Raw genomic sequence first — 21,407 nt, 5'->3', positions numbered from 1 at the left:
GGGAGTGTTCTCTGACAGTCCAAGGAAGAGGACTGTCCTCTGCAAACTAGGGCACCTGGCCACTCTGCTTCCTCCCCCTACTGGTCTTGATGGCAGGTGATTTCTAGTCAAGCCACAACATCTGGGATGTGTTCTGACATGCACCAGACCGCTTTGCTGGCACTCCTTGCAGCGACTCTGCAGCCTGGGGCTTGGTGCCCTTGCGGAATCTGTGCTGGAAGGTGACACCCGGCAACTCAGTGTAAAAAAGCTTTTGCAGAATTATCGCTCCAACTTCTCCTACTCTGTTATTTCCCCATTTCCTAGTGGCACATTTTTCTGCCTTCTCTCCTTGAAACCCACATCGGAAGACCATGGAAAGCTGCCCTTCTAGCAAGTCCCATCCGCAAAGCTTTCAGGAATATTCCTCTCTAGGGCCAGACTGATGCAATCACAGGCTGCCCTTTGCTTCGGGCTGCAAAGCATTGCTGGCAGCTGTGGAAATGTCCAAGAACCATCTTAAAAGCAGGAAGGCCCCTCCATCTGCTCACGTGTGCCCCGTGAAGGCCATCTGATAGCCTGCAGCCACTTCAGCGCTCGTCCAAATCTAGCTCAAAGCGAATGTCCCAAGGATGAAATGGGTGGTGTGGACACACTGGGGCACTGCATTTTGTTCCTTGCACTGCACAAAGTTCTCTTCTCACCAATGTCCTGCGTGGGAGCACAGCTGAAGCCTCTGATTTCCCAGGGCAGCTGAGGCAGTGCAGAATTATAGGCCAGGACCGTTCGTCCTTCCCCTTACCGACAGGCGGCTGACCGCTTTGCTGAAGATTGCCTAGGAAACGGCAAACCCTGAGTGCTCACTGCTCATTTTCTTGATCAACCCACCTTCTGGGACCTTTCCTTGCCCTGTCTGCTGCCCCGATGCACCAGCAGGAAGTGTGTCTGGGCAGGGAAGCCACTGGGGAGAGCCACGGGAGTTTTGGCACCAGCACTTCCGTGGCCACATATTCTCCACCTGTGCCTGCTTGAGGAAAGGTGGGACAGGGGAGAGAGAGAGAGAGAGAGGTGTTCCTGGTGTGCTGCTGCAGAGAGAATACTGGCCTGCACACCCAGCATGTTTGGCTTCATCCTTGGAAGGAAGGTTCAGCCGCTCTCCTTCCCAGATCTCTCTCACCAGCCAGACTGCAGACAGTTGGAAGGGGCGGGCAAACGGGCAGCAGGCAATGAGGGAAGAAGGTGAAGGTGATGGCTGCATTCTCAGCCTGGGTTTTCCCTGCGCTGGAACCACCTCCTTTGCACCCCTCATTCAGGACGCTCAATGCCAGCAAAGCATCTTACTGGGTCTTCATGCAAAGAGAAGGCAGGTGTTCTGGGTGAAGCTACAGATCTCTATGGCAAGGAATGCCCATAATCTAGGAACCCCCATCCACGAGGTCTGAAGGCGTGACCGGTGTACAGCAAGAGCCGAGATGCACGATCGTTGCAACGCAGGTTTTATTCATGCACCGTTTGAAACTAGCTAGTTGCCAGCATCTGAGATCTGTTCCCGAGATGGGTTAGAAAGAAGAGGCAGGTGAGAATCCAGAGGAAGTCAGGCACGTGCTTAAGACTGGCTGAAACTGAAAAGACAGCAGTGGGGCCATCAGCATGTTGAAGACATCTCAAGGGTAAGCCAATGGTGTCTTTCAGGACCACAGCTCCCAGTGCCCTTTGCCACCTTGGAAAGTGCCATTAGCCGCTTTGGGGTACCTGTAGCCCCCAATCTTGGGAAGGCACCAGGCCATCAGGATGGAAAGGATTTGAATGGACCAAATTTGCACGTAGGTGAACTGAGTCATTTTGGACGGCGCAGGTACACACTGCAGTGCTTTAGAGAAGGCAGCTCCTCTCATATGGAGTGCTCTTCCTAGGAAAATGCTTTCCACTTCATGAAAAATAATTCTGGATTAAAAAAAAAAAGACTTGCCACCTAAGTAATCAGTGATGTCTTTGTAGTAGATGAAAAGGGGTTTAAACTGATTACACCAGAGAAGAGTGAATCCTGTGCAGGTTTAGACAGACAAAAGCCCCACGACTGTGGCCTTAATCACGTAAAGCAGGCTTAAAGTTCCAGCCCCGGGGCACGAGCAAGCTTAACACTTACACAGCAGGTAGAGGAGGCAACACGGGTGGGCCGTCCTTCTGGTGTTAGCTTTCAGCTGCAAAAGAGCACATGTTGGGTTTAGCATCTGCATTCAGGGTGTGGAGCACTTTGACTCGAAGGGCATGGAGGCCAGAAAGAGGACACCCCCTTGCACAACGCTTGCGCACGCCAACCAGTAAGTCCGGGGCACCTTTGGAATTACTCTAACTTAAGCAGGAATACCAAGAGTGTGGCCCGCCAGCTCTGCGTGCCTCCAAGGCTGTGCTCTGCCGTCTCTCCTGAATCTGGGCCCAGCTGCTTACCGTGCCCAGGCTCAAAACCACGTGGGTCACATTCGATGTCGACAATGGGCTGGTTTTGCCCAGACAGCAAGAGAGACCCTGGACTCAGGCACAGATTTTTTTATGGAATGCCCCCAAACCGGCACTCGGAGACTGCACTTCTCTGGGTCCCTTCCACTCAAGGACCATTTATCCTTCACCCTGACCCCTTGAATCCCTGGCTTTTTATGTCCTTATTTTAGATCCCCTACAGCTTACAGGCCCCATAGCGAGAAGCCTTTGTAAGGTCACCTTATTTCAGCTTAACAGACCTCACTAGTCCCTTGGGAAGGTAACATATGATCCAGATGAACCTATCAAGCCATCCGCTGGTGGACCAAGGCAGTGAAAGCTTTCCCCCTCCTGTAGATCGGCTGACAATCCTGTTTTTCTGTTAAGTTCCAGCCTAAACTTTGGCTTATACCGAAGAGGCATCTATTCCCTCTGCAATGCCAGTTCTTACGTCGTAACCCTGTGATCTAGAACCTGTTGTTCTCTAGATGTTTTAGACTGCAACCTCCAGTACCCCAATCACTGGCCATTCTTAACTTGAGGGGCTTAACTTGACAGTTTTAAATTTTATTAATTCACTATAGTTTTATCCCTCCTTTCTTCCTGCAAGGAACCCCATGTGGCTTATATAACCCTCCTCTCCATTTTATCTTCACAGCAGTCCCGGGAGGTTGAGTCAGTGATTGGCTTCATGGTCAACTGGGGATACAACCTGCACCTCCTGAGTCCCAGGCCAACCCTCCACCAGCTGAGGGAAGGGGGAACCAAGCAGGTTTCTAGCCCCTGTTGACTAGGATACCAGTAGGCTTCAATGCCTGGGTGCAGATCTTTTTGAAATCCAGAGGCAGGGACACGGGAGCAGAGGAGGGCTTCCAGAAGTCAGGGGTGTCACTTTCTGCTTGAGTAGAAGGGAAAGATGTTACACATGAGTAACATGCAACCTTCTCTAATCCGTGCAACACCTGCAGATCAGAGAAACCTTTTCCCCTCCAGGTACAGAAGACACTCACCGCAGGGGATGTAGCACTCGCACTCACAAAAGTCACAACGGAAGAACCAGCGGGTCCAGCCAGATTGCTTGGTGGTGCAGGAGGAGATCTTGATGCAGCCATGGTTGACAGAGGGTCCCAGGTGTGCCTTGTGGGGACAGGTGGAGGAGCAGCTTCCATCGATGTCCCGTTCGTTGATTTCAATCCGGCCCCGAAGGCAGATCCCTTTGTGGAAGGAAAAGTCAGAAAGAGTCAAAGGGAGTCTGGGAAAAGCAAAAGGGGCTCCAAAGGACAAGACACACAACCCAGCCTTTTATTTGGAGTGTGCTACACGGGGCCCTTCCTTCCGAGCCAGCAATTCATGGCTAGCCACATCCCCTCTGTGTCAGTGGCAGGACTAGGCGTTGATGCCTTGTGGCGAGGTGAATTTCAGGAAATACAGACTTCTACCTGCTCAGGACAAACTTGCCCCAGCCCCGAAAGGCACGTGCCAGGCTAATCACTACGATCTACTTTGCAGGGTGGTTGAGAATATAAAGCAGGAGCAGACATGAGAAGAACATTTTTCTAATACGCCCAGCTGCTTCTAAGATGACGCACTCACTGCTCCTGAGCCCTCTGCAGGTCATTACTTACGGAGGCAGGTGGGTTTGGGGGTCCAGCGCCCACTGGACAGGCAAGCACTAGCCGGGTCCCCCACCAGCAGGAAGCCAGGGCGGCACCTGTAGCGGACCACTGAGCCCACCCACCAGTCATTGCCGTAGACCATGGAATTGAACTCTGCTTCTGGTCGCCCACAGTTGACTGCGAAAAGAAACAAGGAGAGCTGTTTTTGCACTGTGCCAAGTGCTGAGATGGGCTGGCATTTCAGGACGGACGCTCTCACTGAAAATGCCCAGACTGGCAGAATCCAGTTGGCCAGTTTGTCCCTGTTTCAGGCCGTGCCCCCAAAACGCCTTTGTTTTGCAACACTGGGCTTTGCCCCATGCCCGGTTGGTGGTTCTGATCCCAGCAAGGAATTGGCGGGCCTTCGCTTCTGTTCCCAACTGCCTCTAGCCAGAAGTCCTGGGAACCACACGATCAGGGTGGCGCTGGCTCCAGGGTTTGGACAGCATTTTTGGCAAGGCTCAGACAGGAAGCCACCTTCTTGCTGCCCTGCTGACCAGCAGTTCTTGCTCAACACAGCAACCCCGTGCTTGCGCCAGGAAAAGAACCAGTGAGGGAGGGGCCATGGCATTGGCTCCTCCTCACCACCTGGCTGGAGCAACAAGTTGGCTGCAGGGGTGTGGAGGAAGGATTCCAGGGGGCTCATGTAAGTGAGCCAAGCTGGGCTTCCGGCAGGTGCCCAGTGGTGCTGATCCGGCTTCCAGCCCTGATCGGGGAGGCAACAGCCTATTCCACCATGTACCTTCCACATGCACAAGTGCACCGTCAGTGAACTGGTAGGGCCCAGGCAAATCTTATGGCTAGCTGAGAGCCAGTGTAGCGTAGTGGTTAAGAGTACAAGACTGGGACTCAGGCAACCTGGGTCCAGTCCCCACTCAGCTCACTACCTGTGACTTCAGGTGAGTCTCAGACTCTCAGCCCAACCTACCACACAGAGGAGTTGTTGTTGTGAGGATAAGATTGAAAGGGGGAAGAGAATTCTGTAAACTGCCTTGAGTTCCATGGAAGGAAAACAGGTGGGATATAGATTAAATAATAAACTGCCTTCTGAATCATCCCTGCTTCCATCAGTTTGAGGAATCCTTCTAAGATCTATCCTTGTGTAATCCTCCATCTCTTCCTATTTCTCTCCAGTTCCCATCACTCCCGTACCATTAGCAAAGTGACTCACAATCTCTATTTTGTTCTACCCTAATTAACAAAGGCTGCAAGCACGATCCAGATTTTATTGATCTGAGTAGGGTAAAGATTCCGGTGGTGACTTGCCCAGTAAACTTTTAGTGCAGGTGGAATTTCACTGCGGTTTCCCAAGTTCAAGAGCAACTCACAATCCATCACCCTGGCTCATACCTCTACAAAATGATTTGTATCCCAACCAACAGCAGCTTCCATTTCCACACTGGCTCCTCTTCAATTCTTTGTGCTTTCCTCTGCACCCTCCTAAGCAGATTGGGGCTGTTCCAGACCAGTAGGTGTCCAAATCTACCAGAAGAAGCAGAATTCACAGAGTAATAAAAATTAATATTTTTTGCCTTAAAAAATCCAGCTTGGTACAGGTAAATAGGACAGCTGCAGAAGGTTGCCAAATGCAGTAACACATTGGAAATAAAGAAATCCAGCACTGTGCCTCTTGCTAAAGAGTTGGGGGAAAAGTCATCAGGGCATTTTAATATTCCATATTTCCATGTTAGAATCTGTAAAGGGGCTATGTCAACAGAGGCATTTTTGTAAACATTTAAAATAAAAAGTTTGACCATAAAGCAAAAAAGGCAGCAATAATTAAACCAATAAAATTTAAAAATATTGAAAGTTGCTACAAATGAATAAAAACAGACTACAGCAAGAGTGGTCCAGTGGATTTAAGAAGAGGTGACTAGGACATTGGTGACCTGCAAGAGAGACCCCCACAAAGACCAAAATGCTGCAAGCCTGTGGATTATTTTTAGTTTGCATATAATGTAGGACTGCATGCAAGAGAATGATCTGAGATGTTCATTGTTTGGATGCCAGGCAAGGTGTGCTCTTGTGGGTGGCACGGGAAAGCTCTTTGCACACAAGCCCCCACCCCAAAGTGGGGCCAAAACGCTGCTCCAGCCCCCCATTCCAGGCCTGATGTAAGTGGATGTTGCAATCATTTTGATCTAGTACCTTGGGAAGTCTAAATCATTAATACCTGAAGCTTTTACACACACAGTGGCACAATATACAGCATCCCATACCGAAGAAAAAAGGGCAGGTACATGTATTAAGAAGCTAAGTCACGGAAAACAAACTGAAGAGAAAAGAGAGGTTTGGATTAAAATGTTTAATGCACAGCCAAGATTTAAGCATGGAAGAAACAATTTATCATGTGCCGTTAACTAAAGCCCAAGCGAAAAGAATCTTGCATTTGTTGTGGAAGATCGGCAAAATATCTGGATGTTTGAATTTCCATTGCACAGAGCAGGTAAGAAAAGGGGAAAGATGCTTGAGTATCCTTATATTTAAGATTGTGCACTCTTTCAGTTCAGTAGCTACTCTGTAAGTAGTTACTTTATGTCCAGTCAAACATGAAAGTGAATTCTTAAGTGCAATTTGATTTTAATAACAGAAAAACAGCTACAGTGGCTGAAATGATCTGTAACTGAAACAAATTGGTTAAGATGTATACATCTAAAACAAAGCTGGTAAGGGGGAAATGTGTCCAGTAACTTTGGTCTATTTCAAATAGGATTACAAAAACTTTAATTGTATTTTTGAATAGTCTCATTTTACTTTATCTACCACATTTTCCAAATCATGACTGATGTCAGAATTAAGACTGGAGACTGGGACTGCATGGCATTATCTGGGGATTCCCAACGATGTTGCTCAGTGTGCTATTCTTTTAGTTCTATCACATTTTATTCTTTCAGCTGTTTGCAACGTGCCAAGAGAACATCCATTACTGGTAGATCAAAAACATAATAAATGAACAAATAATCTGCTGCTGAACATTTGACCGAAACTTTTAAGTTCTCAAAATTTAATTCCACATGTAGCATTTGGAAAATCCAGTTTCGGGTTGCAAATTCAAAATTTGGTGGATTTTTAAAACATGCTAACTAAAACATGTTATTTTAGATGCAGAAATAACATCTTGGGTGTACGGTGACTGCTTTCCATATGAAAATGCTCAAAGCATTTCAGAAATATTATTTCAGCAATTCTTCCAAAGGCCCCATAAAAGTAGGTATTTTGCTTAATTATTTTCAAGTTCACTGTAATACAGAGCTGTCTGTATACACACACATGTACTTAATCTTTTTCTTGAACTATGACATTAAAAAAGTAGACCAGCATTTTTATCCTCGTATTGCAGACATGCGACCGAGGCCGAGTTCAAGGTCAGCTCAAGTGCTTCTAGCCAAGATGAATGCTAAAATAGGTGCATTTAACCATTGCACCCTGACCAGGAAATGGCGTTTGCACTTTGGCTTGTGCAGAAAACAGGCCTGAGATACTGCTCCCCATCCTTGGGAGGACGACACTTGGTCCCTCCCTTCTAACCGTGTGCTCCGTAAGTTGGCTTACCTTCCGATTCCTCACCTGAGAGGAACCCCCGCACAGCGAGGACGAAGAAGACAGTTCTCAGTGCCACTGGACACATCGCAGAGCTGGGCCCCCAACCTTCTCGGGGAGCTTCACCCCTTTCCCTTCAAAGAACATGAAGTCCGAGGAAGATGCTCCCTCGCCTTCCTCGGGCAGCTTGGCCAAGTTGAATGGGTTGCCCAAGTGCCTTGAAGCAGCCCAGGTGCTTTCCTGACATGGAGAAAATATTTGCTTCTCCGTGCCAAGATGCAGGTCAGGGAAGAAAATACAAGGGTGAGGTTGGGAAGCTTCTATTAATCCTTCTGCTGACCTCCCCCCCACCCCTCCTGTCATGACACAGATAATCTCAAAGCAAGCAGCGATTACTGACACACTTTCTCTCCCACTTCCACAAACCTTGCGAGAACATCAGGACTGGAAACATGCACAGTAGCCACAGCAGAGTGAGAGGTTTCCAAACAGCGGGGGCCCTGTTGCTTCCCAGAATATCCACAGAAGGCAGAACGGTGCAGTGGGACAGGGTTTTGGATCTGAAGGCCTCAGACTGCATTTCTTTGAGCAAGCCAGCACCTCTCGGTGCTTCTACCCACTTCAACAAGGTTACTGCGTGGCTATACCTCCAAATAACAAAGCAAGTGAGCCAAGCTTACCACCTCCCCAACCACTTCCAGAGTAGCCACATCCAAGGTGGAACAGAAGCGCCTTCCCAACTCCAATCTGGTAATCAGACGCTGAACACGTGAACAAAACTCATCCCACCGTGGTCCCAAAGGATTTTTTTAAACATAATGCAGCTCCCCTTCACTCATCATCACTTTGGTAGCCCCTGGACTCAAATAAAATCTAGCTTCTTCAAATAGGTCTGATCCACTCATTCACACCTCCAAGATAGGTGATAAAAAAACACACACACACATCAGACCTGACACAAGACCTGGTTGTGGTTAAGTTTTGCTTTTAATTCTTATTCCGGTCACAACATAAACCCTGCAAGCCAGAGCTGGAACCCCCAGCATGCGGGAAGGACCCTTGGCCAGAAGCAGCCCCGCTTTCTGCTTGGTCTTTTTATGGTGCGGGAGCCACCCGAGCACAAACCGCCCTGCAGTGCTTGGGCCATGCGGGAGGAGACACGGAGCAGGTAGCGCACATGAAGCCCGTGGTTCCACACATTGCCCTTGCGGCTCCCAAGCCACAAAGAGAAAGCAGCTCAGTGAAATTTAAAAAAAAAATGAAGGCAGGAAGTGACTAACCCTGGAGTAGCAACTGAAAACAGGCTCTCAATGTTCTGGCTCCTCGCTCATAGAACAGGCGAGCCACCGAAAGATCAGTGCTGGAACCAACAGGCAGGCTTGAGACAAACGAGGCTTAAAAGGGGGGATCAGTGGTTAGACATGCAGCAGAGGAACAACCAAGTCTGAGTGTGGGGCTCATGGCGAGGAAGAGGACTGGCCGGGATGGAGACGAAAGAAACAGGAACATTTCTGGCAGGACACCGGGATGATCCAAGACAGGCAAGCAGGGGAATAAGCCTCCTGGAATGCCCAGCTCTTCACCCTGCCCCCAATATTTTGCATTGATTGGAAGGGCTCCAAAGCACAGCCGGCTGCCGTTTCCCAAAGAGCTCTCTGGCGAAGCAGCCCTTGTCCCGAGCTCTGGGGCTTCCCTCTTCCTTTGCCAGACCCCCCAAGCACCAGCAGGTGCCACAGCTCCCAGGGCAAAGGAGCACCTGTGTGCACGGAGCCCAGGATGAACAGGTCCCCTGCACACTGCTGCGGGGAGCACAGCTGACCGCCCTCAGCTCCCGCAGTGCGCATTAAGGAGGCTGGGGAACCTGAAGCAGGCCTTCCGCAGCCCCCGCCAGCAGCGGAAGCCGGGGCCCGATGTTCCACACCCAGGCTGCTGCCTCATACAATCTGAATGCCCAGTTCCTCCGCCGTCTTCTGGAGCCTGTCCATGACATTCTCCTCTGCCTCGGTGGTCAGCCCGCCGGGCACAACCACTCGGCTCTCCAAAGGTGCGCTGGCCATCACGTAGTACACGGTCTCACTCTCCCCGCGCTCGTTGGTCCTGCTCACCACGCGGAGGATGGGGCTGGAGGGCGCACTCGGCTCCCGGTCGGGGGGTGCGTCGGCGTCTTGCTGAGCGGGGCCCGGGGCAGGCACAGCCACCTGCAAGTCCACGTCGGCAGTTTCCTCCGCCGGGGGCTCGAGGACGATGCCCTGCAGGCCGCCCTCGGCCCCCGCCAGCACCACGCACTGGGCCGCGTCACCCAGCACCTCCCCCTGCTTCTCCCGGTCCTTGAGGAGTTGCTCCGTGAGCTCCACACTTTCGTAGCGTACCAGCTGTAGCCGCATGTAGCCATCCTCGTGTTCCTTGTACCTACATGGGGTCGCAGAGGGAAGAATAAGCAGGGCTCCCAACCATCATAGCATGCTGCTATGGAGAATGGACGCCAGTGGTTTGCATGCTATAAAGGGAAGGCCACGGGAATGTCAAAACACCAGGCGAAGCAGAGAAGGCAGAGAGAGGGATGACCAGCTCACATGGGACCACAGAACATGCTGGGAAGCCGGCATGCCACCTCTTAGGCAAATTAACATGATTCTTTATATGGAAATTGTACCACAAACTGATAAAATGCCTTGGAGGCTGTATTTGGCTCCAACGGACAATTATTCATCATCCTGTCTAGATATCAGTGTAGCAGGAAATGGGTCAAACTTCTGCCCACAGAAGAACAAACATTTTGCCATGCCAAAGCAAGGTCGACTGCCGTGCCAAGTGCAGTGTGCTCCGAACTGGGGGTTTTACAGAAAGTGCTTGATTTGGGCTTCCTTTCTGGATCCCTCTGCAAAATGGAGTACCAAGGAATCGCTGGGCTGCCCAAATACCCATCCCACCATCCAGCTGTCCTAAGGAACAGCAGAGGTTCTACTTTTGTCCCTAGGCTTTGGGGTCAGAGCGGAAGCTTTGCTTTCTTTCACCCAAGTGGGGACAAAGTAGATGGCTGAGACACCATCAGCACTGGCCCACCTGCCACAAGGCCCCGGGGTACAGCTGCCACAGCTGCTTTTCTTTGTGACTGCCTCTGACTTGCTTTGCACCAAAGGAACCCTCGGGGATGTGGCGAAGAGACAGGCGGCAAGCCTCAGTCTCCTTGCTTGTTCTGCTCCAGTCCAGAAAAAAGGCGCTCAAGATTTGGACTGAACGTTCAGACATGCAGTGGTCCCAGCCAATTTGCAGCGGGGGAATTCAAGGCGAAAGAACAGTGTGTCACCACCTACCCTCATTTGCATTTTAACAACCCTAACCTGAAAGTTGATTTAAGGTTTCAACAGCCTGGCAAATGCCAGCCCTACCGCACCTGCAAAGTGCTTTGACTACAAAGCGGCACCCACCAGCTTGCTGGAGCCCACTCCCCAAAAGGCTGTTTGATGCCATGGTCTGCAGATCTGAGCCATGAAACAGGGAGGCGGCAGTGTCTGGACCCAGCCCTAAGTCTGCATACCTGAAGCGAGGGTGGCCCGAAGGCCACTTAAACTGGTGCTTTTTCCTGAGGTGCACCGTCAGGTTATTTCCACGGGTGAAGCATTTGTCGCAGACGTGGCATTTGTAGCGGGGCTCCGAGTCGCCCTGCAGGGACGCAATGAGGAAAACCAACGTTATGCAAAGTTCGTTAGCAACAGGCCTAGTTCACAAGGCAAATGCGATCCACCGGGGCCTGCTGGCCCAGGCAGGCTGTCGGGGCGCCAGGCCACTGCGCTAAGCGCCTACTAATCACTTGTGAGGGCAGAGAGAACTGCTGAGAAGGGTGGCTTGCATTCTAGGTTGCAGGTGGCCTACCAAGCGCCCCCACGACCCACACTTGCCAGGCTCATGTGCAATATGCACCAAATATTCAGAGGGCTGTAGCCACCATGACAAGAAGCTCTACAGTGGCTTGTGTGTAAACCAGGAAAAAGGCTCTCTATATTTCAGATTCGGGGAGCTTTCAAAAAGCAGCAAATTGGAGGATTACTGTATTCTGTCAGCATATCATTGATCAAAAGAAATAAGCCCTGCACTTGAAATCCAGCATCCTGAGCATCAGCTGTCATAATTTTGGTTTCTAGGACAAATACTTAGGCAAAATGGATACAAAGACAGGCTTGAAATTATGTAAACAATTTTAGTGAAACCCTTCAAGTCAAAGGAAGGTCAGTGTTGGATACCCAGTCATGAAGGGGCAAGGTTGCCACAGCTTCTTCCTGTGACTTAGGGGATTTTCCAAGGACAAAATTACCAGGTGCAAATGATGAGTCGGCTCTGTGCTATACCTTTTTGCTGCAAAACTAAACAAATTTCCTTCCATCCATAGCTCACAGCATTTTCTTGCCATGCCCACATCCTCTAGGAATTCTCCAAGGATTCTAGCAGCCCTTCAGGCATCCACATGGTTTTGGAAATCAAAGGAAAAACAGCTCTAGGCTCTGCAACTCCTTCCCACCCCCTTCGCACCTCATGAACCTTCTTGTAGTGCAGTTTGATGGAGCAGAGGGATCGAGCACTGAAGTTACAGGCCTCAAACTCACAGCGGTAGGCCGGCTCTTTGCTGTGTGTATCCAAGTGCTTTCGTAGATCAATGAGATTCTTGCAGCTGGAAGAAGAAAGGAAAGGAAGGATTTAACAGTGCAGTGCAAAGACTAGATATTTTTATCTTGTTTATTATGGGAACCAAGGTTCCATTTAGATGCCAGGAAACACTTCCTGACAGTTAGGATCCCGAGGGTATGGAATGGGTTTCCACAGGAGGTGGTTGAGGCCCCATTGGTGAGGGTGTTCCAGGATAGGCTGGACATGCACATGGTAGGCATGTCGTGAGCAGAGCCGGCTGGAGCCCAGGGTCAGACTAGATGGCCCGGGAGACCCCTTCTGACTCACTCTGTTTCTATGTATTTATAATATTTTATATCCCATTCCTCACAAGAGGAAAAAGATATAAATACAATGTAACAACCACAACAGCGCCACACACAAATGTTGTGAGTATAGATAAATGCATTTCCCTCAGAGAACAGCTTTTCCCAGGAAGGTGGTTTCCAGGTAACTTGGATCGCCTGCTATTCCCACTAACCTCAGCCAACGGTCAGGGGTGATGAGCCCTTCGGATGCTTTGGACGGCAACAAGGACAGGGAAGGCTGCTTCAAGTGATCAGCCTTTGAGCTAGAACGTGAATTAAATACGGACACTTTCCCCATTATGTTCTGCCGATCTAATCCATGTTAGCTAGGTGGGTAGGTTAAGGATTTTATGGAGCTCCGGGAGTCCAGGGTTTGGCCTGAAGTGGTATGTTTCAAGCAGCTGTCTATGTTTCCATTTCATTTAACCCTGGACCCTATTTTCTGTTGCCTGAGTCTTAGAAAAAGACCAACCGATTTTTTCAACATGAAGAATAAGCATTAGAATTTCACCTGGAAAAATGCCCTTTGCTCCTCTAAAGCTTGAAGGCCCGCCTGCCCTGGAATTTCTGGGTGCCCCGGGCATCCTCCACTTACCTGTGGTCACAGTAATTGCACTTGAAGGGCCGCTCCTCACTGTGTCGAAAGCGGATGTGGTTGCGCAGAGAGGAGGGCAGAGGGCAGGTCATGTCACACAGGGGGCACTTGTAGTGGTTGACTGCGCAGAAGGAACGAGAGAAGAGTTCACCACTGGGAAGGGGAAGCCAGGGAAAGGGGGCCGGGAAAGCCGACCCTGCCTCACTCACCATGGTTCCTCATATGATCACGCAACAGCCGCTCGGTTGCAAACCTCTTGGAGCAATGGGAGCACTGGAATCGCTGCTCTGGAGGGAGCAAATACGGATGCGGGAGTTACGGAACAAAGACAGTAGGAAGAGACCCAGCAGTCTGGGACCGCAGCTGGTTCGGGCAACTTGTACTTCTTCCTGGGTATCAGACCATTTCTGGAGCTTATTATTGCAAAACCCGGGCATCAGGGAACTGCTGTTTGGGAGACTGCCAAACCTTCTGTACGGCTTCTGACAAAATGAGATCCCGCTCTACTCAGGTGTTTTCACGAAGAACACAACAAGCCGCTTTGATTCCTATTATGCCACTATTAACTTGCGAATATGGCTGAGCTCTTCTGCAAATTCAACAGCAAATTTTTGTCTGAATGGAATCAAGATAGCAAACTCTTTCCACTGGGGTAATTTGGACATGTACTTTACGCTCCAGTGAACAGATGAGGCTTTAATGGCCATTCTGCATCACTACCAACTGCCAATACGCCTGCCAGAAAGAAACAGTCCAGGCTCTCAGGAAGAAGCAGGAGAGAGGGATGAGAAAAAGAAATGGGGGTACCTTGTTCAGAGTGAAAACAATGTCAACTCAACATGGCAACACTGATATTAATGATATTGCCACCTATGTACAGGAAATGCACATTTAAGAACAAAAAATAAGTTGACAGTCCTAGCAGATGGAAATGTAAGCTCAGAAAAGCCAAGCAAAAGCAGACCTTGCCACATGCTTTGGAAAAGATCAGAAAGAAGAACTTTTCCCACTATAATCCCACAGCCTCCGCCCACAGACACTGGTGGCTCTTCTGGCACTACATATCGGTTCCTCAGGTACTTACGTTCTAAAGCAGTCTGCCGGCGAATGTGATCAAAGAACTTGGTGTTGTTGGAAAACATCCCACCACAGGTTGGACAAGCCACCACCTTCTCTTGCGTGTGGCTGCGCAGGTGTTCTCGCAATTTACACCGGCCTTTGAAGGTACAGTCACAATCTAGAGCCAAACAGACACCGCTCTGGGTCCTGACTTATCCCAAACATGTACAAGAGCAGGGAGTGACTTGCACGGTTCGCATACCAGTCTGAGAAAATGACTTGATTCACGCAGGGACTCTCAAAACCCACCTCAATACGCTTCTCAAATGTGTTTTTCAAGCATGGGGATTTGGGGTTCTATCTCTACCTGCATGAATATGTCAAGGCGAGCCTATCCCACCCCCTTCATATGAACCAAAAGAGAGAGGGGCGTTTTGCTCAGACAGCAATGTAAATGATGCTGTTTCCTGTCCAAATGTCATTTCTCCTGCCCCCACAGGAAAAACCACACTCATTTAATGTTGTCTAGAGAAAAGTTGGTCAACATTTTTGAATTATTAAAGTATTAGTTACAGATTGGTACCTGAACAGGCATTTAATATTTGTAAAGTTTGAACAATGTGATGTTATATGCAGGTATCAGGATATTATCATGTACGATTTGATACAAGTATGAGAACTTTATTTAAAATTCTAGAAAATGGGTTTTTTTTTTTCAGAATTAAAGATGCGGCAAACAGGGAAACTTTGGCCTGCTAAAGTGCACACCAAACCTTCCCCACCCCACCAGCTTCAAAGGTTAATACAAGCTTAACTCTTACCCTTCCACCCACAGAAGACCATGTGATTCTCCTTTCCGACAGACTTGTACTCTGTGCAGAAGCTGTGATCTTCCACATGCCTGTAGAACCACTCAGGGTTATCAAAGGTACGCTAAAAGGAAGTCAGAGGAATTAGAATGTTTTCCTAGTGCACTGTTAATGGGGCAGCAAAACAGCAAGCAAGACAAGCTATCTTTAAGACGTCAGAAGCACTTCTGTAATAAAGCAGGCTATCAATCAAATGCTTCTACTACAATAAAAATCTCATTTTCATTAAAAAAAAAAAAGGAATTTACTAAGGAGTCTCTTGAATCGGTTGGGGGCAGGGGGTAGCAGCTCCTACAAGATGAGCAGGAGGGAATCTAGAAGTACTGTATGCTGATTTTCTAGCCTTAATCAGCACTGAGATCCATGTGGAAAAGGTTTCCAAAGTTCAGAGGACAAGAGATAGTAATATTCTCTCTCACACTGTGGCCCTTTCTTCAATCTATAAACCATGGAGACTGCTTGGGCTGCAAGAGGGCTCTCATGCCCCGAATCAGCAGCTCTTCAAAATGAATGAATGAATGAATGAATGGAGACTTGCATGCACATGCTGAACTTTTGTCCATATTCATAAAAAGTTATCTTCAGTGCAATAGAGAGAGTTTGTGTGACCGTAAGTGCCTCCTACACTGGAGCCATGTCTCCTGCTCACCATGGGCTCAGGCATTTTTTGGTAAAAGAAATCTGGCACCACTCTCTATTCCAGCTTTTCCCTGCCTCCCACCCCACTCCAGTGGAGGGCTCTTGCAGGGAAATGAATGGTGTAGTGTCACCAGTCTCCCTTCAACCAAGTTCGCAGGGAAACACGCACAGTCGCCATAAGCACTGCTGTTATGGCCACTGTGGTGAATTTCTGGGAAGGACACAAGAGATCAGGTTTTCTGCACACATCTCTACTTGCTGCATCTTAGACTCTGGCTGTCCTCCTCTTGGGGGTTCTAATAAGCATGACACTCAGCTGACAGTTCAGATGTACCTCTCATCCCGATTCTGCATCTCTCACCTCACAGTACTCCCAGAGGCAGAGGAAATTCTCCTGGATCTCAGGGATGATGTTCCGGCTCTGGAAGTCCAGCTGACAGGGGGTCAAGTCTGACTGGCTCTGTAAGGCATGCAGCCCCCACTGCTTCAGCTTGGTATGGTAGCAGTGGAAGTAAACGTGGCGGACCAGCTCAGCAGGGCTCTCAGGAGAACAGAACCCACACTCCTGCCAGAGGCAGGTATATTCTTCTGAAAGGCAAAAACAGAGAAATTCCTACTTGGGACAAGTAGATGGAAGTTGGCAGAGCTGAGGCATGGATGCACGAACTAAAAGAACTTTGAACAGATACTCTCTTCCGTCGCTGGGAATGGAACACACAGACACAAAAATTTGTCTGTCTTCTGTAAAGCATAGATTCCTCCCACTTAAGACTGTTTAAATGCTTTCATTTAAAAAAGGTGTAATTCCATGCTTCTCAAACTATCAGTTGTGCCCCCTTTTCTGAGCTAATCTGAGCTTGTTCACTACTCATCAAAAAGCCATACTTGGTAAATTGTCCTAACTCCTGTACTGTTTAAGTTCTGCCATGCCAGGAACTTATATTCCTCAGAGGCTAATTAAATTCATCACCAAGGTAAGTGGACCATAACATTGAAATCCCTTAAATTCATCCTTTGTAGTCCTATTTGATCACAGCCACACTTTGACAAATCCCAATTGCTTATAGGGCTATTGCCCTAACAGAAGCAAAACCGCTGCACTCCATACAGCTTTGCCCAACATCAAACTAGACAGCCTGTTTTCCAGTTTGGGAAACACTGAGGCAACTCAGGTTCCCCATTGGTTCTAATGAATTATTTTCTATTAATCCAATCAAGAAACTCAGTGCAATCATTTTGGGAAGAAAGGGGTAGAAAATCTGGAATGTGTGCACAAAAATTGATTTTCAGAGAGTAATGCAGTAACTTATATTAAAAGCCACTTCAGGACTGCTTGCATATTTTTTTTAACTGCACCCTCTGCCGCTTACCAAGAGAATCCACTTCATCATCTTCATCTTTGCTGCGGAGATGCTGCTGCAGGTGCTTCGACACATGTTCGCAGAACTCCTCCATCTTCGAGGCCACAAAGCTGCACATCTCCCATTCACACTGCAGAACCAAGGTTTCCTTACTGCCTACCTTCCCAGGAGGCATGGTAAGAGTGCTGGAGGAAGAAGACAGAACAGAAACAATCCCACTGACATTCCCAGAAAAAGAATGGAAGCCTTCCTGTTAGCCTATATCACAATAAAAATTAACTCAACGGAGATTAAAACAAAAGGCCCAGCAGGATAAAGTGATGATTCCCCCTTTCCTCCATGCTTCCCAACCAGCATTATTCCTTGGGATTTTATGGCAAGGCTCTTAGTAACCTGGTTTTAGAAAAGCACTTGGAAAACTTTACCTTTCCTGTATTCCCTCATTCCCAACTTCCCATGCATTTGAGATGTGATTCCCAGAGCTGCATGTAAATTTATGGTCTGGGGTGTAGGGCCCATTTCTGGCCCTGCTTAAATTTTTAATTTATAAAGGATTGCAAGAAACATTCCTTGCAGTCCTTTTGAAGTTGTGACCTCTGCATAGAATCATAATTTCAAATTTAATATTTCTTTTTTAAATTAATATTTGCCATTCTAGTTCAAACAGCTACTAATTTTTTGTTTGCTTTAAAACGGAAAAGCTTAGTAGTGAAATCCAAGCACTAGGCAAAACAGGAATCCATACTTAATGCATTTTTTATATTATGTCTACACATAGAAAGTCCCACTGAACTCAATAGGGGTTACTTCTGAAAAGTCATGCATAGGATTGCATGAGTCATGACCCAGTGTAAAATGAGACGTTACAGAAAAATCAAGACAATCTATTCCTTTATTTAAGGTACTTAGGTGCCCTTTTTCGGATGAGCCTCACAAAGCAGGTCATACATAAGCACTGACAACAAGTTTAAATACAATCATAAATAATACCTGACACCATGTGCTCAAGAGCAGAGCGTTTCAGATTAGTTATCTCATTAACCCCAGCAAACTTAGTTAAGTTAGTTACTGTAATAATCCCCCAGTCTTCAGCTAGCAAGTGAGTCCACGAGGCCCCCCGTTTCATGGTTCAACTCTGGCACAATCAACCTGGTTTCAACTCCACGTATTCACTTCCCTTGACGGTGAAGGGAAACCAAACCAGAAAGTACTTAAATTGCAAGCCATTTAATCTAATCCATGGATGATGATGAAGCTGCTGCAGCCTGCCTTGAGACCAAAGGATAGGAAGGGCTACAAATAAAAGCATAGGCCTACATTTCAGTAGAAGGACGAAAAAGGGGTGTTCCGCGGCATAGCCCCTTACCTTTCTCAGTTCAAAGTGCCCCTGAAGGCCAAGGCGGCCCTGCCATATATGAAGCCTGTCCTCCTCACTGCCCCCTTCTGCTTGCCCGTGCCTAGCGACGCGCCCCCACCCGGGGCTTCGAGTAGGATGAAGCAGGAGCTAGCAAGGCGGCCCCCGCTTCCTCCCACCTGGGAGCTCAGCGGCGGCAGCGCCAAGAATAAAGAAAGCTTTCGGGCCTCGAACCGTGGCTCGGGGGCTGACACTAGGCCCCGTTTCCATAGTTACCGCCAGCTTTCCCCCCCCCCCGCCACTTCCAGCACGAAGGTAACTTCCCCGACCTGGTAAACCGGATGAATGGCATCCCTCAGCCAACTATAGCGCTAGGGACCGTCTGGACAGCCAACCGCGTCGCAGGAGAGGCGGGCTAGTTAGGCTATCAAAACATGAAGAGAGTGTCGCGGTATTTGGTCCGGCTGGGAACACGTCTTCCTCATCGAATGATTCCGCGGTGTATTGAAGTTCTTAGTAGGGATGATGATGATGATGATGATGATGATGATGATGATGATGATGATGATGAGCGAAAGCAAATATAATTAGGAAAAGACTATAAATAGGAGAGAGGAACCCCCCCCCCCAGATCCCAGCACTGTCTAGTGGGAGATTTTGAATAGACAGAAGGAGGAAATTTTTAATAGAACTTGTACTTAATCTATGGGATTCACAGCCACGAGATTAAATTTCAATCGATGTTTTATTCATTGCTCCCCTAGACTGAACTGTGATGTTCAGTTTAGCTGCTTATTTTAAGATGTGCATTTTTAACGAATTAATTGTTTTCTATATTATGTTTTACTTAGACATTGTACACTACTTTGTTTGAAAAGTACTTTAGATGTCTTCAGCATCTCACTGGTCATTGTGCACAGCAAAGTGCTAGATAGAACATTAATCTGATCCAGCAGGGCTTTTGAAAAAAATCTTCTTAAGGCCAAGACAATCTATGAATAAAAACTTCTGGAATGCATCTGCAATCAAGAGACTGTAATGCTGAGCAACCAACAACAGAGGAAGTAATGCATAGGCATAATATCCAAGTGGACCTGCTATGCACAGCACAGACTTCTAAATATTTGCATCAAACACCAATCAGCATCTAGTGGTGGCAGCAGGAATTGGTGGAGTTTATTCTAGAGTTGAGTTACCCTGGGCATCTACAGGGCAGGGTTATCCTAAGCCCCTGGCCACACACTTATTGGTTTTGCTGTGAACCATCTCTCAGATTTGTTGTCACACAGAAAATGAAAACAGTATCATTGAAGGAGGATTGAAAGCATCATTTCCCTATTTATCACACCCATGATTCCAAGACTGCTAAGTTAACAATGGCTTAAGATGATTGAACAAGTTGATAGTCTTCCTTAGGATGCTTTGTTAAACTCAGATATTGTTACTGATCTCTAGGGAAACTGAATTTTTTTCACTGCTTGCAAAGAGCTCCAACCTGATCAAGAAGCGACTAAACTCCTAATTCTAGCTGGTTCCAGGGATTTGAGGGATTCCCTTGGGAGTAGAATTTGCTTTCACATTGTGTTCACTGAAATTTGACAGTGTATACAAATCTTGCTTTGTTCTGCAACATGGTATGTCATGTACTGCCCTGTAATTGAGTCCTACGCCAGAAAAGGGAAATGACACCAGGACTTGTATAAACAGCATGTTCTTTGTACCATCCCAGCCTTTTGCAGCTGCAGTTCACTATGAAAGAAAAAGAATAAACACAAACCATTGGACTATGCGTCAAGTTGATCATTTATGTTGAAGAGGGTGGGTTGAATGCCAGCTTAGTTATGCTTAGAGCATTCCCATTGAAATCAATGGAGCAGGTTAGTCATAACTAACTGAAGTCCCACTGAACTCAATTAGCCTGTTGTAGGCATGACTAAATCCAGATACAGCCCTCTTATTTAGCAACAATTAGCTCACACAAACAAACCTAAGACCCTTAATTATTTGAAAATATGCAGAAAATTAAATTCTGCTCTTATTGTTACAAATACAGAAAAAGTGATTCTGTATCTTTTACTTGTTGGTTTGATTGGGATGCTTCAAGAAATTGGACGGGTTACTGGGCTTCAGATTTATCTGGACTTTTTAGAATGATATTTTAACTAGTCCTGCAAAGTTGGTTGGCAAAGTGTGAAGAGCTGCAACCTTGTTCCATTTTTATTTGGAGTTACTCCCATGAAACTCAATGGGACTTCTGAGTAGACATTTATAAGGCTGTGCTGGAAGGGTGTTCATTTACCAAGGAGAAGGACCCTTCAAATGTTTACTCAGCATCTCCATCTGAGTAAACATACATGGGTTGCACTGTAAGATGTTATTCAATGCTAAAATGCTAAAAGGGTCTTTCCTTTGGGTTACGAACACTTTTTATTTATTTTATTTTATTTTATTTATTTAAAGCGTTTATACACCGTCCCATTACTGGTGTCTTGGGACAGTTTACAACAAGCTTTGTTATGATAACCCAGGCAAACACGTCTGAGTAACCTTAAAAGACTTGAGAAATTTGAAGTTAAAAGTATTACATAGCATGAATTTTTATTTTATATATAAACACTCCATTTATTTATCGCCCCCTCCAAAGTATCTTTTCGGTCCACTGAAAGAACCCTTTCAGCAAGCTCCTCGCTGGCCATGCAAATTACATCTAAACAGACATCAAAGGATTTGCATGTATCCAAATCCCTGGTGAGTCATTTTGGAGTAATCCCCTAAAATTGCGGAAAACTACATTTCCATCTGGCTCAAAATTGAGCTTGACCTATGCAGGTTTGTCAGTCTCAAATGGAAAATTCATGAAGACTGATTATCCTGCTGAATAAAGAAGAGTACTTTGTCACCTGGGACC

General features: G+C 47.4%; 2 protein-coding genes across 3 annotated transcripts; both read right to left on the bottom strand.

Annotated features, from left to right (window-relative positions):
* Window positions 1-1,466: 1,466 nt before the first annotated feature.
* Window positions 1,467-8,473, bottom strand: LOC123036870 (sushi, von Willebrand factor type A, EGF and pentraxin domain-containing protein 1-like). Its single transcript, XM_044456374.1, has 7 exons — window positions 7,665-8,473; window positions 5,463-5,597; window positions 4,083-4,250; window positions 3,468-3,671; window positions 3,257-3,352; window positions 2,126-2,180; window positions 1,467-1,601 (listed from the first exon to the last, which is right to left on the bottom strand). Exons 1-6 carry the CDS (start codon window positions 7,738-7,740, stop codon window positions 2,170-2,172), a joined length of 690 nt encoding a protein of 229 aa, XP_044312309.1. The 5' UTR covers window positions 7,741-8,473; the 3' UTR covers window positions 1,467-1,601; window positions 2,126-2,169.
* Window positions 5,533-18,771, bottom strand: LOC123036869 (histone H4 transcription factor-like). 2 transcript variants are annotated; one of them, XM_044456373.1, is made up of 11 exons: window positions 18,512-18,771; window positions 17,155-17,330; window positions 16,146-16,372; window positions 15,098-15,209; window positions 14,302-14,454; window positions 13,427-13,504; window positions 13,218-13,338; window positions 12,180-12,318; window positions 11,191-11,315; window positions 9,758-10,061; window positions 5,533-5,594 (listed from the first exon to the last, which is right to left on the bottom strand). In XM_044456373.1, the coding sequence occupies exons 2-11, from the start codon at window positions 17,318-17,320 to the stop codon at window positions 5,553-5,555; spliced, it is 1,467 nt and encodes a 488-aa protein (XP_044312308.1). In that variant the 5' UTR covers window positions 17,321-17,330; window positions 18,512-18,771; the 3' UTR covers window positions 5,533-5,552. The 2 variants fall into 2 exon arrangements, with proteins under 2 accessions (XP_044312308.1, XP_044312307.1); XM_044456372.1 differs by lacking the exon at window positions 5,533-5,594 and having other exon boundaries at window positions 8,621-10,061.
* Between the last annotated feature and the right edge of the window lie 2,636 nt (window positions 18,772-21,407).

The sequence above is a fragment of the Varanus komodoensis genome, unplaced genomic scaffold (genome assembly GCF_004798865.1).
Source record: "Varanus komodoensis strain SLA01 unplaced genomic scaffold, ASM479886v1 scaffold83, whole genome shotgun sequence".
Lineage (NCBI taxonomy): Eukaryota > Metazoa > Chordata > Lepidosauria > Squamata > Varanidae > Varanus > Varanus komodoensis.
The sequence above is the reverse complement of the archived record's forward strand: the minus strand, read 5'-3'. Positions and strand labels throughout refer to the sequence as shown.

Excerpts from the sequence above, each read along its gene's own strand:
- LOC123036870 (XM_044456374.1), bottom strand. The coding sequence starts at position 7,740 with ATGTGTCCAGTGGCACTGAGAACTGTCTTCTTCGTCCTCGCTGTGCGG. Across the intron at positions 4,251-5,462 it reads ATACAAATCATTTTGTAGAG|TCAACTGTGGGCGACCAGAA; the intron begins GTATGAGCCAGG and ends TTCTTTTCGCAG. Across the intron at positions 3,353-3,467 it reads CGAGTGCTACATCCCCTGCG|AAAGTGACACCCCTGACTTC; the intron begins GTGAGTGTCTTC and ends CTACTCAAGCAG.
- LOC123036869 (XM_044456372.1), bottom strand. The coding sequence starts at position 17,320 with ATGCCTCCTGGGAAGGTAGGCAGTAAGGAAACCTTGGTTCTGCAGTGT. Across the intron at positions 13,505-14,301 it reads CCGGCAGACTGCTTTAGAAC|AGCAGCGATTCCAGTGCTCC; the intron begins GTAAGTACCTGA and ends TGCTCCCTCCAG. Across the intron at positions 12,319-13,217 it reads TGCAATTACTGTGACCACAG|CTGCAAGAATCTCATTGATC; the intron begins GTAAGTGGAGGA and ends TTCTTCTTCCAG.